The sequence below is a fragment of the Oncorhynchus nerka genome, linkage group LG17 (genome assembly GCF_034236695.1).
Source record: "Oncorhynchus nerka isolate Pitt River linkage group LG17, Oner_Uvic_2.0, whole genome shotgun sequence".
In the NCBI taxonomy this organism is placed as follows: domain Eukaryota; kingdom Metazoa; phylum Chordata; class Actinopteri; order Salmoniformes; family Salmonidae; genus Oncorhynchus; species Oncorhynchus nerka.
This window is the reverse complement of record NC_088412.1, coordinates 33,466,467-33,485,834: the sequence shown is the minus strand read 5'-3', so window position 1 is coordinate 33,485,834 and position 19,368 is coordinate 33,466,467. Positions and strand designations below refer to the sequence as shown.

The 19,368-nt window shown below is 44.0% G+C and overlaps 2 protein-coding genes across 2 annotated transcripts; both read left to right on the top strand.

Moving 5' to 3' along the window:
• The first annotated feature begins 211 nt into the window (after nucleotides 1-211).
• Nucleotides 212-5,429, top strand: LOC115145116 (beta-sarcoglycan-like). The gene is made up of 6 exons (XM_029686403.2): nucleotides 212-319; nucleotides 1,116-1,325; nucleotides 1,507-1,692; nucleotides 1,929-2,120; nucleotides 2,279-2,410; nucleotides 2,682-5,429. The coding sequence occupies exons 1-6, from the start codon at nucleotides 305-307 to the stop codon at nucleotides 2,886-2,888; spliced, it is 942 nt and encodes a 313-aa protein (XP_029542263.1). The 5' UTR covers nucleotides 212-304; the 3' UTR covers nucleotides 2,889-5,429.
• Nucleotides 5,430-5,830: 401 nt separating this feature from the next.
• LOC115145115 (uncharacterized) lies at nucleotides 5,831-19,329 on the top strand. The gene is made up of 5 exons (XM_029686402.2): nucleotides 5,831-5,966; nucleotides 6,208-6,642; nucleotides 10,729-10,898; nucleotides 11,006-11,351; nucleotides 12,060-19,329. Exons 1-5 carry the CDS (start codon nucleotides 5,951-5,953, stop codon nucleotides 17,261-17,263), a joined length of 6,171 nt encoding a protein of 2,056 aa, XP_029542262.2. The 5' UTR covers nucleotides 5,831-5,950; the 3' UTR covers nucleotides 17,264-19,329.
• Nucleotides 19,330-19,368: the final 39 nt, after the last annotated feature.

Genomic DNA, 19,368 nt, shown 5'->3' with positions numbered 1-19,368 from the left:
AATATGAATGGACAGGCTTTATATGGACTTTCTTATTTTGGAATCCTGTTGCGGGCCTTTCCCATTGGCTGGTTTAGCCAGGAAGGAACCATCTGTGATAAACAGTGATCCAGCTATGAACAATTTGATAAAAAGGCTTCAAATTCCACCTGCTAATATAATAATTACCCTAATAAAAACCTCGTCACAAGTATTAAAACTGGAGAGATATATATTATTTTATTCATTTGAATGAAGTGGTCTAGTCCACTGTCTTTCCGGACTCCGGAGCTGTCAAACGCTTTGGAAGAGGGGGAGGGTGAACATGGCGTCTGAGCAGGTCTGTTTCCATTTAAGACATTATTGTTTTTCTACATTTTGCATTCCCGTTTTGATGTAGGCATCTATATGCACTACGAACTCATTTGAAAGGAATTACGGTATTCGAGCGGGCGTTGTAAAGCGTATGCGGAATATCCATAGTACGCTATCACGCTTCCAAGCCCTGTACTACTGTTACGCTTTTTATGATAGACATAGCTCAAAATAACGGCTTGATTGCCGCAGTTTTTCCATTGGGAAGTTTAAACTGGTTTTATTACCCCAAATCATGAAGTTATCTTTTCATCCGAGTTGAATATGGACCTGGACTATTCATATTTGTTACGTGGAATATACGTGTACTTTATTTTTAGTCATTACCTACAGACAGAGAGACCCGGGTGTTTAATTGCGCGCATTCCTCAGAAGCAACCTGTCTATCCAGCGACGCCTGCATAAAGTCTAATAAAATAGAATGTGGTGGTTACAATATGTGGTTCTGTACTCAGAGATACAGTATATTTGTTACATTTTAACTACATATGACAGCTAAATAAGCTGTCAATTGGGTTGTTACAATGTATCAACTACTAGGTCAACTAGATTGCAGAGTGGGGAAAAAATAACATGTGGTAGTTACAATGTATATAACTCTTAATGTTTAATCTCACCCAGAGAGGTGTACAGTGAAGTCAATGCTTTGATTGATGGGAACCACCCAGAAAGTGTTGTTTGTAGATGTCACAGCAGTATAGCATGTTAAAGCTGAGTGAGCCTACTGAGCCTTGACATTGCTGCTGTTCTGTGTGCTGAAGGAGAGTTCTAATGGGCCTGTGAAGAGGTCCATGAGGGAGAAGGCCATGGAACGGCGGACCACCAACAAGGAGCACAACAGCAACTTCAAGGCGGGCTATGTGCCCATTGAGGAGGAGCGCCTGCACAAGACAGGCCTGAGAGGACGCAAGGGCAACATGGCTGTTTGCATCATAGTCCTGCTCTTCTTGCTGGCTCTCATCAACCTCATTGTGAGTGCCCAATGACACACAAAGCATCCTCTGCATAATGGCACCATCCTTATTTATCTGAATTCACTTTTTAACAGGCTAGTATCATCGGAATGTTAGTTATGGATATGCTATAACTAGTTCTGATTATGACAAATCAAGTCAATGTATCTGAATCTCTGACATTTGTCCTGTCTCTCAGATCACTCTAGTGATATGGACAGTGATCCGCATCGGGCCCAGTGGTTGTGACAGTATAGAGTTCCATGAGAGTGGGCTTCTGCGCTTCAAGCAGAAGGCAGACATGGGCGTGGTCCACCCACTACACAAGAGCACTGTGGGGGGCAGGAAGGACCAGGACCTGGTTATCACCGGCAACAACAACCCGGTGAACTCAGGCAAAACACACTCACTTATGGAAAAATACACACACACACACACACACACACACACACACACACACACACACACAGAGAATAGATTCAGAACACACAAATACATTGGTATAAGCAGTCTATACACACACACTTCCCCAGTCCGATTAATGTATTCATACCCAGATATGAATACCTTAATCAGACTGTATGCTCTTACATGTATATGGTTTTTGTATATGTGTTCCAGGTGGTGTTTCAGCAGGGCTCCACTAAGCTCAGTGTTGAGAAAGAGAAGACGTCCATCACCAGTGACATGGGCATATCCTTCACTGACCCCCGCACTCAGAACACCTTCTTCAGCACAGACTTTGAAAACCACGAATTTCACCTGCCCAAAGGAGTCAAAGTACTCAGTGTGAAGAAAGCCTCCACAGAAAGGGTATATTCCAGGCCAACAGAAGCCATCTAATAAAACATGTAGCACCACAAATAGTGTTACTGTAGATAAAATACATTCTAGTATCCATTCCTGTCATTTATATATTTTTTTATCCCAGAAAAAAGTGGTAGATCTCTGAATACTCTCTCTGCTTTCAGATCACCAGCAACGCTTCCTCTGACTTGTCCATCAAAGGGGACAGCAAGGCCATCATCCGCGGCAATGAGGGGGTCTTCATCATGGGCAAGACAGTGGAGTTCAGGATGGGAGGGGACATCGAGCTCAGAGCTGTGAGTGTTACCCCTTACCCAATTTGGTCTACATGTTTATCAGGCCCTCTCCTCGGGCCCCCAGACTTTTCACATTTTTCTTTTAGCCCTAAACTGACACACCTGATTCAATTAGTTAAAGACTTGATGATTAGTTTACTAATTGAATCAGGTGTGCCAGTTTAGGGTTATACCATACATGTGAAACATCTGGGGGGGGGGGGGGGACCCTGGTCTATGGTGTATTGCATTCCATTAAAACTTATGGTTAACAAGGTCTTTCCCTTTGCAGGAGAACAGCATTGTTCTGAACGGGTCGGTGATGGTGAGCGTCAGTCGCATGCAAAACTCCTCAGTGGGGGCCAACGTGTATTTCGACGAAGGTCTGTTGAGGTACAAGCTGTGTATGTGTGCAGACGGCACTCTGTTCCGTGTCCAGGTGAAGTATCAGAACATGGGCTGCCAGACCTCAGACAACCCCTGTGGAACGGCCCACTGAAGAGACTGGAAGACAAACTGATGTTACACCATCCATCTTGTCCTACAATTAACAGATGGTCAAGTATGGCCAACCAATGTTGAAATACCCTAGAACAATGTGCAGTGCATACTGCATACACATTCAAAATGTAACACCCAGAAACACTCTTTTTTTATGGAGGCCTTTTTGTTTGTCTGCATATCCGCTTGGCCAAAGATAAGAGCTACATACAGTATTATCATTTTGTTTTGTTTATACTTAGAGCAGCACACTATATTAAGTAACAACAGACACAGCACTCTACCAAGCAGTCCAGTATTATTACCGGTGTTCTGGGTATTTATATTGATAATGATTTGCTTATGTATATTTCCACTGGCAGCTGTGTGTGACTCGAGTACAAGTCCCCCTGTATTAGGCATCAGCCACTGATCACTTAGCCACTATATTTATGTTTTGAGTATGGTTAGTTAAGGAGTAATGAGTTGGAGTTAGTGGGATATGTGCAAGGGTTAACACTTAAAATAGGAAACATAATTTTAGCTTAAAATAGGAAACATACTTTTAGTGCTCCTTACATTGCTATCTACAGTGCATTCGAAAATTCTTCAACATTATGTTACGTTACAACCAATTAAAATTAAAAAACAGAAATACCTTAGTTACATAAGTATTCAGACCCTTTGCTATGAGACTCGAAATTGAGCTCAGGAAAAATCCTGTTTCCATTGATCTTCCTTGAGATGTTTCGACAACTTGATTGGAGTTCACCTGTGGTAAATTCTATTGATTGGACATGATTTGGAAAGGCACACACCTGTTTATATAAGGTCCCACAGTTGACAGGGCATTTCAGAGCAAAAACCGAGCCGTGAGGTCGAAGGGATTGTCCGTAGAGCTCCTAGACAGGATTATATCAAAGCACAGATCTGGGGAAGGGTTCCAAAAAATGTCTGCAGTATTGAAGGTCCCCAAGAACACAGTGGCCTCCATCATTCTTAAATGGAAGAAGTTTGGATTCACCAAGACTCTTCCTAGAGCTGGCCAAACTGAGCAATCGGGGGAGAAGGGCCTTGGTCAGGGAGGTGACCAAGAACCCGGTGGTCACTCTGACTAAGTTCTAGAGTTCCTCTGTGGAGATGAGAGAACCTTCCAGAAGGACAACCACCTCTGCAGCACTCCACCAATCAGGCCTTTATGGTAGAGTGACCAGACGGAGGCCACTCTTCAGTAAAAAGCATATGACAGCCCATTTGGAGTTTGCCAGAAGGCACCTAAAGGACTCTCAGACTATGAGAAAGATTCTCTGGTCTGGTGAAACCTAGATTGAACTCTTTGGCCTAAATGCCAAGTGTCACGTCTGGAGGAAACTTGGTACCATCCCTACTGTGAAGCATGGTGGTGGTAGCAATATGCTGTGGTGATGTTTTTCAGCGGCAGGGACTGGGAGATTAGTTAGGATGAACGGAGCAAAGTACAGAGAGATCCTTCTTGAAAACCTGCTCCAGAGCGCTCAGGACCTCAGACTGCGGCGAAGGTTCACCTTCCAACAGGTCAACGACCCTAAGCACATAACCAAGACAACGCAGGAGTGGCTTCCGGATAAGTCACTGAATGTCCTTGAGTGGCCCAGCCAGAGCCCAGATTTGAACCTGATTGAACATCTCTGGAGAGACCTGATAGAGCTTGAGAGGATCTGCAGAGAAGAATGGGACAAACTCCCCAAATACAGGTGTGCCAAGCTTGTAGGGTCATACCCAATCATATTTGAGGCTGTAATCTCTGCCAAAGGTGCTTCAACAAAGTACTGAGTAAAGGGTCTTAATACTGTGATAATAAAAATAAAAATAAATGTTTAATACATTTTGAAAAATGTCTAAAAACCTGTTTTCGCTTTGACATTATGGGGTATAGTGTGTAGATTGATGAGAGGGAAAAAATATTTAATCCATTTTACAATAAGGCTGTAACGTAAAAAAAAGTGTGGAATAAATCAAGTGGTCTGAATACTTTTGGAATGTCCTGCACATCTGCCTCCTCATCCTGTATGTGCCAAACATTGTCTCTGTGTTTTCACAAGGGAAGAGATTGGAGTGTCTTTAGTTTCGGTGCCAAATGGAATTCGTTTTCATGTGTCTATAATATCATACTGCCTAATGCTCAGAAACAGGACAATTATAAGATATACTACAGATTAATGCAGTCAGCTGCTTTTTTTTTTTGGGGGGTGGTATTCATGAGGCTTTTGTGTTTGTTTCAATTATACATTTTGATAACATTGGTTTGAAACAAATAATTTTGAGTGACATTTTGTGCAACATAACATGAGTGGCAGTGCTACACGTGTGATGTGTATTTACTTTGTGCTAACTGGAGTGTATATTCAAGTGTTGCTATGGTAACAGTGTGGTCATCATCTCAAGCAGCAATATGGACTCCATGCCTTTATTGATGTATGTATTCATTGTTTTCACTGGAACCTTGAGAATGAGCGTTTGGAAAAATGTCCATTATTTAACTTCCATGTTTGTTTAATAAAGGGTTGTGCTGTGTTTGAAAGGCCCTGTTGTCTTTTGTCAATTTGCAGTTTTATTTTCATGTTTAAAACCACCCTTTTTGTGCCCTATCCCACAATGCCCACTTGGAGGTGTTATGCCACAATTCATTTAGTGTGTATTACATGTTTACTACATTTCACACTGTAAAGGGGCTAAATAACCTAGATTTTTTTTTTTTTTTTTTAGCTTAATTCAGTTCCAATCCAGTGATTTATCAATCAATAATAAATCCTAGCTGGGCTTAGTTGTCCTTGTTATGAGGATTCCTGGCAGCACAGTTACCTATGAAGGAGAGGGTAATAACATCCTGGTAAGACATTAACCATGGCATGTGAATGATTGAGGGAATCTGCGAAATGCTTATGCCATTTTTGTGTATGTGCATGTCTGACTCAACATGGCAGTACACACTGCAGACTTTGATCTAAAACTACAGGAGACAAAGTCAAATAATATGCTACCTTTGCCGGTGCACTGGGTGGGGAGAGAGTGAGAGTCACAAGTTCGTTTCGGTTGTATACAATGCGTACACGGAAGGGTGAGTTAGATTTCTTTTTACGTATTCATTTAGATTTTTGTTTATGACGTGTGCCAATATTGCAGTTGCAGATTTCTACATTTGAGAGTAATGTGTGTGTTTTGATTCCATTTGGGTGTTTTTGTATGTGTTAGATGTATTAGATGAATATTTAATTACGGTATGTGTTCAGATATTGTCTTTCATGTTGAAACTCACATTTCGCTAACTTTAGTTATTCTCTCTTGTTTTACCTATATAGGCACAGGGTGGTTTGTGATGGCCGTGTCTCAGTGGATGTTCTGTGCTGCAGTGCTGCTCCTCCTCATCCAGGGGCTCCAGTGTTCTCCCGTTCCCCCTGCTTGTCCGGAGTCCTGCCTTTGTCAGAAAGGTCTGCTAAACTGTTCCTTCGCTGGCCTTTCCCAGGCCCAACAACATGTTCCATCCACTGTCACTGAACTAGATCTATCTCACAACCTCCTGAAGTCCGTTACCCCCTCATGGTCAAGTTGGAGGCTTAAGAGTCTATGGCTTGGACACAACAGCATCACTCACCTGTCTCTGTGTGTGCGGAGGACCTGGAGGGGTAAACATTGGAAAATCCCCCTCTCACGTAGCCGAGGGAGATGTGTGTCCTGGGCCCCAACTCTGCAGCTGCTCTCTGCTGAGAGGAACCAGCTAGAGATGATTCCTGAAGGTGAGTCTCTCTCTCACACACACAAATACATAAGGAATTGCTTCGCTGTACTATTACATGCAGTTACACTAATCATGAAAATGTGACTTTGCCTAACACACATACAGTAAATAAGCACACATGCTCACACACACACATTCACACCCATACGCCTGTGAATGATTATCCTTAATAATTAGGACTTTGCTCTAAAAGAAAATGATTAAACCAGCCCTGCCAATCACAAAAAATAACTTGACAAACCATTGCACAATCTTCAGCCAATCTTCGAGGCTGTTTACTGACATTCCAATGGCTCATAAGAGGGTGTAAAAGTGCAATGATTGTGTTTTAAAAGAGGGCCAAGCCTCAATCATCATTTTACAGTAGTTATTAATCTCTCTTTGTCAACATTCCATCAGAAGAGTTGAACCTTTGAGTTTTATATGTATCCCCTGGTGACTGTGAGTGTTTTCTCCTAGTTCGAGGTTTGTGAGGACTGTGGGCAGTTGTTATGTGAGCTCTGTGAGACAGACAGAGGCCTCTCTATGCTGCTTGATATTCTGCTCACAGTCTCCCAGTGCTCCTCTAATGAAGCCCAGGCCCACAATGTCTCACTTCAGCTCAGCAGTCTCACGCTAGAGAGAAGAGGAGACTGGGGAGACTGAAAATCATAGTGTGAAATAAGTGCTGTCAATAGAAAATCCTTGGCTTTAATCAGTCATAACAGTAACACATATTTCTACCCAACCCCAGTGATTGTTTGTTGTCCCAGGCGGTGGTGTAAAGCACTTAAGTAAAAATACTTTAAAGTGTTACTTAGGTCGTTTTCTGGGGGTATCTGTACTTTACTATTGATATTTGGACAACATTTACTTTTGCTTCAATACATTCAAGTATGACAATAATGTACTTTTTACCCCATACATTTATCCTGACACCCAAAAGTACTTGTTACATTTTGAATGCTTAGCAGGACAGGAAAATGGTCCGATTCACACACTTATCCAGAGAACATCCCTGGTCATCCCTACTGCCTCTGATCTGGCAGACTCACTAAACACAAATGTTTTGTTTGTAAATGATGTCTGAATGTTGGAGTGTGCTCCTGGCTATCCGTAAATAAATACAAAACAAGAACCTTGTGCCGTTTGGTTTGCTTAATGTAAGCAATTGGAAATTATTTATACTCTTATTTTTGATTCTTAAATATATTTTGCGGTAACACTTTACTTGACACCCAGTGTCATAACACAACATGACATGCTTATAACAGCTGACATAACTTGTCATAACCTGTCATAATATGGTCATAACACTGTCATGACCCATACATTTACACCTGCTGTGACATGCATTGCATTATGTTTTGTCTGGTTATGACACGTAGTACATAAGAGTGTTAAAACCCACATTTATTCAAATTCGTTTTTCCCCTGCCAAGAAGTTTCCTGAAAGTTTGTTTCTTAAATCCTTTGTTGTTAGTCATGTTTTTTTAGATCATATTTTATTAAATAGCTTGTAGAAAATACACTTTATGACACTGTCATGAAGCATTATGAGCTTCATAATCATACAAGCCCAGACAGGCCTTTCATGTACATGCCCTTATATTAGTCATCAGTCAAAAAGAGGGTGTCTTATCCTGCTCCTGAAATCTGTTCCTGCATTCATCCCAGTCATCAGCAACAGAGCATTGGGGTAGGTGCATGTCTGACAATGTGTTTGCAATTACAATCATAATTTAATATGGTCAATATATATATTTTTTTTTAAATATAAAAATATATACAGTGGGGCAAAAAAGTATTTAGTCAGCCACCAATTGTGCAAGTTCAAAATTACTTTTGTCTGTCACCAATTGTGACAGACAAAATGAGAAAAAAAAATACAGATAATCACATTGTAGGATTTTTAATTAATTAATTTGCAAATGATGGTGGAAAATAAGTATTTGGTCAATAACAAAAGTGTATCTCAATACTTTGTTATATACCCTTTGTTGGCAATGACAGAGGTCAAACGTTTTCTGTAAGTCTTCACAAGGTTTTCACACACTGTTGCTGGTATTTTGGCCCATTCCTCCATGCAGATCTCCTCTAGAGCAGTGATGTTTTGGGGCTGTTGCTGGGCAACACAGACTTTCAACTCCCTCCAAAGATTTTCTATGGAGTTGAGATCTGGAGACTGGCTAGGCCACTCCAGGACCTTGAAATGCTTCTTACGAAGCCACTCCTTCGTTGCCCAGGCGGTGTGTTTGGGATCATTGTCATGCTGAAAGACCCAGCCACGTTTCATCTTCAATGCCCTTGCTGATGGAAGGAGGTTTTCACTCAAAATCTCACAATACATGGCCCCATTCATTCTTTCCTTTACACGGATCAGTCGTCCTGGTCCCTTTGCAGAAAAACAGCCCCAAAGCATGATGTTTCCACCCCCATGCTTCACAGTAGGTATGGTGTTCTTTGGATGCAACTCGGCATTCTTTGTCCTCAAACACGACGAGTTGAGTTTTTACCAAAAAGTTATATGTTGGTTTCATCTGACCATATGACATTATCCAAATCTTCTTCTGGATCATCCAAATGCTCTCTAGCAAACTTCAGACGGGCCTGGACATGTACTGGCTTAAGAAGGGGGACACGTCTGGCACTGCAGGATTTGAGTCCCTGGCGGCGTAGTATGTTACTGATGGTAGGCTTTGTTACTTTGGTACCAACTCTCTGCAGGTCATTCACTAGGTCCCCCTGTGTGGTTCTGGGATTTTTGCTCACCGTTCTTGTGATAATTTTGACCCCATGGGGTGAGATCTTGCGTGGAGCCCCAGATCGAGGGAGATTATCTGTGGTCTTGTATGTCTTCCATTTCCTAATAATTGCTCCCACAGTTGATTTCTTCAAACCAAGCTGCTTACCTATTGTAGATTCAGTCTTCCCAGCCTGGTGCAGGTCTACAATTTTGTTTCTGGTGTCCTTTGACAGCTCTTTGGTCTTGGCCATAGTGGAGTTTGGAGTGTGACTGTTTGAGGTTGTGGACAGGTAGGTGTCTTTTATATTGATAACAAGTTCAAACAGGTGCCATTAATACAGGTAACGAGTGGAGGACAGAGGAGCCTCTTAAAGAAGAAGTTACAGGTCTGTGAGAGACAGAAATCTTGCTTGTTTGTAGGTGACCAAATACTTATTTTCCACCATAATTTGCAAATAAATTCATAAAAAATCCTACAATGTGATTTTCTGGATTTGTTTACATCATTTTGTCTGTCATAGTTCAAGTGTACCTATGATGAAAATTACAGGCCTCTCTCATCTTTTTAAGTGGGAGAACTTGCACAATTGGTGGCTGACTAAATACTTTTTTGCCCCACTGTATATACACACATAACATAAACATACTGTTGACACAGGCTATGATGTAATGGAATATTTTGCCTTGTGTGGTAGGTTTTGTGGGTTTTTACACTATTTTGTAGGTGTCATAACCAGCCATAAAATCACGCAATATATGTCACAACAGGTCTAAATATATGTGTCATAACAGGTTATGACAAGTTATGTCAGTTGTTCTGACATATAATGACATGGTTATGATGGTGTCATAACCTGTTATGACGCTAGGTGTCAAGTAAAGTGTTACCACCAAATACAATTACTCAAGTAGTATTTTACCGGGTGCCTTTAATGAACTTTTACTGGAGTCATTTTCTATAAAGGTATCTTTACTTTTACTCAAGTATGACAATTGGTTACTTTTTCCACAACTGATCCCAGGATGGAATGTTCAGCGTAGATAAAAACAAAACGGTTACAAGTACTCTACCATGTTATTGTCAATCACTCAAATACTGTTAGACCTGTCAGGTATAGGGAGCTGTAAGGGCAGGTATACATTCATCTCTGATTGGTCGGCTGCTTGTAAAGCTCTGAGATTAATGCCGGACTCCAGCCCATGTATAGAACAGTACAAAGGTGAGCAGGGGACTTACACCTTACAACTACTATCCTCTGTGCATTCACACTGAGGACAAACAGGGGCCGCCCCAGTCATCTGTGTAATTACACCAATGTTACTCCAATGTTAGGACTGTGTTTGTGCTTTGTCCTTCAGGCCTGGGAGGTAGTGAGTTCCTACAGGTGCTGCAGCTCTCCCACAACAGGATCTCTGACCTGCGACCTGGAGACCTGAGCAGGTGCCCCCTTCTGAGAGAGATCCATCTGCAGCACAACCGTATCTCCAACCTCCACCCACAGGCCCTGAGGGACATGCCAGAGCTCAGGGTAACTATACACATGATAACTACAACATCATAACAGCCATTTTGTTATCCTTTTCCTCCCACCTGACCAGATTTTTGATATTCATGTTTATAATGTCATCCTTCAAGGTCCTGGATCTGAGCTTCAACTTGTTGACCACGATCACTCCATCAGCCTACCTGTCGCTGCGTAACCTGAATGCCCTGGTGGAGGTGAGTGGGAACAGGTGGAGGTGTGACTGCAGCCTGCGGAGCTTGAGGAGGAAGATGGCCTACGACAGGGACAGGGCCCTGCAGCAGACCTGGAGGGGGGTGGTGTGTACATCCCCCTCCACCCACGCAGGTAGAGACCTGCTACACCTGGAGGACAGTGACCTCACCTGCTCTACTGCTGAGAACAGGGCGGGGCTCCACCAGGATGTGACAGTGGATAAAGGGATGGAGATCCTGCTGCCCTGTGGCTCTCCAAAGCAAGGTAACACACTTCTTTCACGGTCTCCCAAACTCGGTCCTTGTTTTTTGCCCTAGCACTACAAAGCTGATTCAAATAATCAAAGCTTGATTATGAGTTGGTTATTTGAAACAGCTGTGTAGTGTTAGGGCTAAATCCAAAACGTGCACCCAGAGGGGGGGCAGGACCCTGCATTACACCAACAGTTAAAGGCCAAGTCTAGTCAAAAATGTGATTTCCCTGTGTTTTATACGTATATATTTCCACGCTATGAGATGGGAATAATAATGTGGCATTGTGAAAATGATGATAATGCCCTTTTAGTGTGCGAGTTATTTGAAAAGGCCGACTGAAATTTCAGTCTGTTTTGGTGGGAGTTTTGGCCTGCCTAGTGACATCACCAGGCGGTAAATTAGTTAATATACTAATAAGAAAGAGTTCCAAACCTCTCTGCCAATAACAGCTAGTTTTCAGTTTTCCGCTCCCCACTCAGACCACTCACAGACAGTTTTAGCAAAATTAGAGCTAAGAAGCTATTTTTGTGTTTCTTTTTGACCATTTTAATTGAAAACAATCACAGTAAGGTACTTAATTGTTATCCAGAAATAAAACAGATGCATTGGACCTTTCATTTCTTTGTTTGTGTGTGTTGAGTATATAGTTAACAACCATTCGAATTGTAATCACGCTTGACTTTATAATAGTCTCCCACTGTTTGTGTATTTGTTCTAGATTCAACATGGTGGACGCCCAATGGACAAGTTCCTGGGAGCCAGGCAGGCCTGCTGATCAGTGACATCACAGAGCGAGACGCAGGACTGTACGTGTGCATCTCTGGGCCTCACAAGGAGTCTGTGTCTGTATTCAACCTGCTTGTTCACAAGGCAGAGAGGAAAACCAGAGACACTAGGAGTTTACACAGGGAGCGGCTACAGATGAACTCAGAGTTAGGCAGCATCCAGGGGGAAGGTCAGGAGACAGACCTGAACTCTCTAGACCTCCACAGGGCTACCCAGAGAACACAGTCTGACTTGGTCCTGGCTGTCTGCCTGTCTGTGTTCATCACCTTCCTGGTAGCATTTGTAATTGGTGCTCTGACCAGACCTCTCCTGGACGCTCTCTGGAGGAGGTGTTGTAGCTGCTGTAACCGTACCAAGCAAAGCGCCTCCCCGCCACAATCGGTCTCCTCTGCCGGGCAGTCCCCCTACGATAACAAGGCCTATTCAGATGAGGATGAGCGAGAGGAACTAGGGACACACAGGGAGAGGAGAGTGACATTTAGTGGACATCCTTCAGAACAAATGGATCAGAATAGTATTCCATACTATGATACTGTGGCCAATGGCATGCAGGACAACCTCGCTGGGGAATATGATGCAACATATGAGAATGTTCAGGAGAGGGATACCTCACACCCCTCCCTTGAGGTCTATCACCCGCCTGAGGAGGAGAAGCCTAGGGTACGGGGCTCTGTCAGCTCAGGAAGCTTCCGACATGACAACCCAGAGACAGACACTCACAGTGGAGATCTCTCTGATATGTCTCTGAGTGAACCACAAAGGGGCGCTTACCCAGTCCATACCCACGGCATGGAGTTTGAATCCATCCCCGACCCAGAACAGTTGCAGGGGTGTCGAAGCTCGTCTGTGTCTTCACACTCTGACCAGGAGAGTCCAGATAGGGATCAGGATATGGACTGGCCCAAAGACAATTTGGCTCAGAGATTGGAGGAGCTCAAGACCCGGAATAATTCCTGGGAGCCTCAATCCCCCCAGAAGGAAGACGACTCCTTTGAGCGGAGTTCAGATTTCCCTACAGTTAAACCAGTTGATGTTCTACAGATCAACATTGGCAGAGTGGGTGAGATCCCTGGATTTGCTTATAGGAAATCAAACATGGCAGATCCCAACCCCATGGATCCTGAGCTGTGGAATGACAGCGGAGAGAGCTTTGAGTTCCCCGATTCCATCCAAGGTGCATCGGCACGATCCAGTAGTCAAGATCTTTCAGGTTCTGCTTTTGCTGATCAGTTGAGAAAAGACTATGAACAAGCGTGGAATAAAGAAACACTTGTGGAAGAATGGAGGGAGAATGATGAGTCCAGCTCCAGCAACTCAAGTGACAGTGGGAATGAACCTACAGAGTACACTGTGAACCCAGAGATGGGGGTAGTGAAGGAGAAGGAGATTGTCCAGGATGCACTACCACATGATAGCACAACAGACCCTGCAGCAGCGAACCCCTATCTCAAACATGATGTCAGTTTGGACAAGCAGCACTATAAGGACCCAGTCAGTCCCTCTCCAGATGAGGATGGATTTCATGTGAGTGAACTGAGACAGGAAGTTCAACGCTCTCATTTGTTTTCAGAGCACTCTGATTTGTCCAGTGATAGTAGTGATGAACCCACAAAGTACACAGTGAACAAGGATAGCGATGAGGAAGAGGAGGATGAAGCTCAAGTCCCAGCTGTGACACACAAAGGTCCATCTCTCAGTCTTGGAGACATTAATGTATCTTTGGCCTCAAGGAAAGCTCTCAATATTGGCTTCTCCAAGGATGGTTTTCAATATCAACCAGAGCCTGAGACAAGGTCGACTGGCTTGGATCGAACCACCCAGAGTGCCATCAGCACAAAGGAGCCCCTTCCCCAAACGTCATTGCCCTCAGACGTGGCAAGGGTTGAAGACCCACCAGTTTCAGTCTACATCCCCAGACTCAGTAAGCGTTTAGATATTCAGCCTCCTCAGGAAGCTTCACCTGCTCCCGCAAAAACACCACCACCCTCTGAATCCTCTTCCAGCAGTGAGAGTGAAGATGAGACTACAGATAACTCAATGAAACTTGACAGAGAGGTCCCAGATGTCTCACAGAAGAATTCATCTCTCAGTCTTGGAGACATTAATGTCTCTTTGGCTCCAAGGAAAGCTCTCAATATCGGCTTTTCCAAGCAAGGTTACCAATATCAACCAGAGCCTGAAAAAAGGTTGACTGGCGTGGGTCTTTCTCTCCAGAGTGCCATCACCCCAAAGGAGACTTCATTGCCCTCAGACGGGACAAGGGCTGGAGAGTCTCCAGCTCCATTCTATATCCCCAGCCTCAGGAGATGTCTGGATATTCAGCCTCCTCAGGACACTACACCTGCTCCACCACGAACACCACCACCCTCTGGTTCATCCTCTTCTAGAAGTGAAAGTGAGGATGAGACTACAATGAATCAAAAAAGAGAAGAGAAAGCTAAGGTCCCAGATTCATCTTTCATTCCCGCAGGCATTGATGTCTCTTTTGCTCCAAGGAAAGCTCTCAATATTGGCTTCTCCAAGGAGGGTCTTCAATATCAATCAGAGCCTGAGACAAGGTCGACTAGCTTGGATCTCTCCTCTCAGAGTGAATTCACCCCAAAGGAGCCTCCTCCCCAACATCGATTCCCAGAAGGGACAAGGACTGGAGAGACTCCACTAGATATCCCCAGCATCCGGGGACATTTAGATATTCAGGCCACTCAGGAAACTCCACCTGCTGCCCCAGGGTCATGCCGACCTGCTGGTTCATCCTCTTCTAACAGTGAAAGTGAAGATGAGACGACAATGAATCAAAAAAGGGAAGAGAAATCTCAGGACTCCGATTCATCTTTCATTCCCGCAGGCATTGATGTCTCTTTTGCACCAAGGAAAGCGCTCAATATTGGCTTCTCCAAGGAGGGTTTTCAGTATCAATCAGAGCCAAGTTTGACTGGCATGGGTCTAACCTCCCAGATTGCCATCAGTACAAAGGAGCCCCTTCCCAAATCTTCAATTCCCTCAGATGGGACGAGGGATGAAGAGTCTCTAGTTCCACTCTATATCCCCAGTTTCAAGAGACATGTGGATATTCAGCCTCCTCAGGAGACTCCCCCTGCTGCCCCACAAACACCACCACCCTCTGGTTCATCCTCTTCTGGAAGTGAGAGTAAGGAACTTGACAGAGAGGTCCCAGATGTCACACACAAGGATCCATTTCTCAGTCTTGGAGACATTAATGTCTCTATAGCCCCAAGGAAAGCTCTCAATATCAGCTTCTCCAAGGAGGGTTTTCAATATCAACAAGAGCCTGAGACAAGGTCGCCTAGCTTGGATCTCTCCTCTCAGAGTGAATTCACCCCAAAGGAGCCTCTTCCCCAAAATCGATTCCCAGAAGGGACAAGGACTGGAGAGACTCCACTAGATATCCCCAGCCTCGGGGAACATTTAGATATTCAGGCCACTCAGGAAACTCCACCTGCTGCCCCAGGGTCACGCCGACCTGCTGGTTCATCCTCTTCTAACAGTGAAAGTGAGGATGAGACGACAATGAAGCAAAAAAGGGAAGAGAAATCTCAGGACTCCGATTCATCTTTCATTCCCGCAGGCATTGATGTCTCTTTTGCTCCAAGGAAAGCGCTCAATATTGGCTTCTCCAAGGAGGGTTTTCAGTATCAATCAGAGCCAAGTTTGACTGGCATGGGTCTAACCTCCCAGATTGCCATCAGTACAAAGGAGCCCCTTCCCAAATCTTCAATTCCCTCAGATGGGACAAGGGATGAAGAGTCTCTAGTTCCACTCTATATCCCTATTTTCAGGAGACATGTGGATATTCAGCCTCATCAGGAAACTCCACCTGCTTCCCTACGAACATCGCATAACTCTGAATCAACCTCTTCCAGCAGTGAGAGTGAAGATGAGACTACAATGAACCAAAAAAGAGAAGAGGAGAAAGCTAAGGTCCCTGATGTCACATATAAGTATCCATCTCTCAGTCCTAGAGACACACCCATTAATGTCTCTTTTGTTCCAAGGGAAGCTCTCAACATTGGCTTCTCCAAGGAGAGTTTTCAAAATCAATCATCAGAGTCAAAGTATGAGAGTATAACCACCACAAATGATAGAGGTTTTCAGGAAGATGCCAAGCCTGCTCCCAAAACATCAATATTTTACTCCACCTCCTCAGACAGGGCGAGAACTGAGGAGCCACCAGTTCCACTCTACATCCCTGGACTCTGGAGGCATCAGAATATCCAGCCCTCTCAGGATGCTACACTTGCCGAATCATCCTCTGCTAGCAGTGAGAATGGAGATGAGCTTACAGAACACACAAAGAAACCAGGGAGAGACGTCACAGATTTCTCGCTCAGTCCTGGGGACACGCCTATTAATGTCTCCTTTGCCCCAAGAAGAGCTCTCAATATCAGCCTTTACAACTCAGCCAGTACCACAGAGGAGGTGGAGAGGAAGACCGGAGCAGAGGACAGGTGGGAAAGGCCAGGGCTTGGTGGTCTGAAGGCACTGTCAGAGACACAAAGGTGGGACACAAAGGACAGTTCTACAAACATGAATGTTTCTTTCTCTCAAAGGAGTGCTCTCAATATCAACTCAGACAGCAGCACAGATGAGGTGGGCAGGAGAGCCAGAGCAGACTACAGCAGTCCCATACTAGAGCGTACCATTAGCAGAAAGGACGGAGGCTTTGAGGAAGAAACCAATCCCTCTCCCCAACTGTCTTTTCCAAAAACATCATCCCTTTTCTCCACTTCCACTGATGAGGCGAGGCCTATAGAGTCTCCACTCCAAATCCCCCGCCATAGGAGGCGTCTAGTTGTAGACATTCAGCCCCACCTGGCTCCACCTAGTGCCCCAGGAACACCACCACCATTCCCAGAGGGAGAAGAGGCAGCTGGTTCTGGATGGAGGAGCAGGGGACAACAGAGGTGGAGAGCCATAGATGGATTTGGCCGTACATCCATGACACAGGGAGATGAAGGAGAGAACTATATGGGGTTATTGGCTGCTAAACCATTCGGCACAGCTCGTCAGTACCAGAGCGTTACCCCAGAAACCATTATGGCCACACAGCATAGTGAGATCTCCGAGAGGGATGGTTCTGACCTGACCTTCTCCACTGTGAGACACAGTGAGGCTTAAGACCGACTGTATTTGTTTGTGCTGATTTAAGATAAGTTGCACTTAATATTGAGAAAAACGCAGCAGACGACAAAGAAATTAGAAGTTGGATTTTATATTTTATTACAGAATTATACTGTTCTTACATTGTAAAATATGAGTAATTTGTGGTGGAAAACCAGACATGTTAATCGTAATGAAAATGCTGTTTATATGACTTTGAATGATATAATAGACTGAGGGATTGTAAAGGTGGGAGCATGAAACACTGTTTGAATTTCCTAGATTCACATCCTTACCTACCTTACTCGATACACAAATCCCCTTTTTTCTTTGCCACAAAATATATATCTTCATGACACTGCCTCTCCACATGATGTGTATGCACAGACTGGTCATAGACTAGACGTAACATAGCAAACGTAAATCCGGGACCCTGAAATTAGTATGATACACTATATATACAAAAGTATGTGGACACCCCTTAACATGACTGTTTTCAGCTATTTCAGTCACACCCATTGCTGACAGGTGAATAAAATCGAGCAGACAGCCATGTAATCTCCATAGACAAACATTGGCAGTAGAATGGCCTTACTGAAGAGCTCTGTGACTTTCAACGTGGCACTGTCATTCTGATGCCACCTTTCCAACAAGTCAGTACGTCAAATTTCTGCCCTGCTAGAGCTTCCCTGGTCAACTGTAAGTGCTGTTATTGTGGAATAGAAATGTCTAGGAGCAACAACGGCTCAGCCATGAAGTGGTAGGCCACACAAGCTCATCGAACGGGACCCCTGAGTGATGAAGCGCGTAAAAAACGTTGCAACACACTACCGAGTTCCAAACTGCCTCTGGAAGCAACTTCGGCACAATTACTGTTTGTCAGGAGCTTCATGAAATGGGTTTCCATGGCTACTTGCCCCAATGCATAGTGCCAACTGTAAAGTTTGATGGAGGAGGAATGATGGTCTGGGGCTGTTTTCCATGGTTCGGGCTCGGCCCCTTAGTTTCAGTGAAGGGAAATCTTAACGCTACAGCATACAATAACATTCTAGAAAATGTTGTGCTTCCAACTTTGTGGCAACAGTTTGGGGAAGGCCCTTTCCTGTTTCAGCATGACAATGGCCCCGTGCTCAAAACGAGGTCCATGCAGAAATGGTTTGTCAAGATCGGTGTGGAAGAACTTGACTGGCCTGCACATAGCCCTGACCTCAACTCCATCGAACACCTTTGGAATGAATTGGAACGCCGACTACGAGTCAGGCCAACATCAGCGCCTGACCTCACTAATGTTCTTGTGGCTCAATGGAAGCAAGTTCCTGCAGCAATGTTCCAACATCTAGTGGAAAGTCTTCCCAGAAGAGTGGAGGCTGTTAAAGCAGCAAAAGGAGGACCAACTCCACATTAATGTCCATGATTTTGGAATGAGATGTTCGACAAGCAGATGTCCACATACTTTTGGTCATGTAGTGTATGTTATGTTTGGTATGTTTACATAAGATAGGTTACTTAAATCAAAAACAAAAAGGAGGGTGGAAAAAGGAGGAAGGGAAGCGCTACTAAGGGACACAATAGTACATTTTGGTAGACAGAAGGTGTTCTTTGGTAAAAGGGGTGAATTGGTCATCAAAAAGAAAGGAGGACCAAGGCACTCTTCATATAATTCATTAAAATGCCTTTATTTGTATGGAATGTTCAATAGAAACAAAAACCCAACGTGTTTCAGCTACATGGCCTTCGTCAGGGAGTACAAACGGAGGGTAGTTGGTCAGGTGGATGGGTAAGCATAGAACGTGAACACCTAGCAACCCAAAGGTTGTGTGTTTGAACCTCATCATGGACAACTTGAGCATTTTAGCCAATTAGCCACAACTTAAAATGTTAGCCAACTCTTCCCCTAACCCTAACCATTTTAGCTAACCTCCCTAACCCTAACCTAGCTAACATTAGCATTAGCCACCCCTAGCTAACGTTAGCCACGACAAATTGGAATTCGTAACATATCGTATGAATTGAAATTCATAACATATCATACGAAATGCTCTGAGACCACGTTGGTATGCATCATAAATAAACCTGTAAAGAAAGTAACTGTGTTTGTGATGCCTTTGTCTCTGTTGTTCTAT

Excerpts from the sequence above, each read along its gene's own strand:
- LOC115145115 (XM_029686402.2), top strand. Across the intron at positions 10,899-11,005 it reads GGGACATGCCAGAGCTCAGG|GTCCTGGATCTGAGCTTCAA; the intron begins GTAACTATACAC and ends TCATCCTTCAAG. Across the intron at positions 11,352-12,059 it reads CTGTGGCTCTCCAAAGCAAG|ATTCAACATGGTGGACGCCC; the intron begins GTAACACACTTC and ends TATTTGTTCTAG.
- LOC115145116 (XM_029686403.2), top strand. Across the intron at positions 1,326-1,506 it reads TGGCTCTCATCAACCTCATT|ATCACTCTAGTGATATGGAC; the intron begins GTGAGTGCCCAA and ends CCTGTCTCTCAG. Across the intron at positions 1,693-1,928 it reads TCACCGGCAACAACAACCCG|GTGGTGTTTCAGCAGGGCTC; the intron begins GTGAACTCAGGC and ends TATGTGTTCCAG.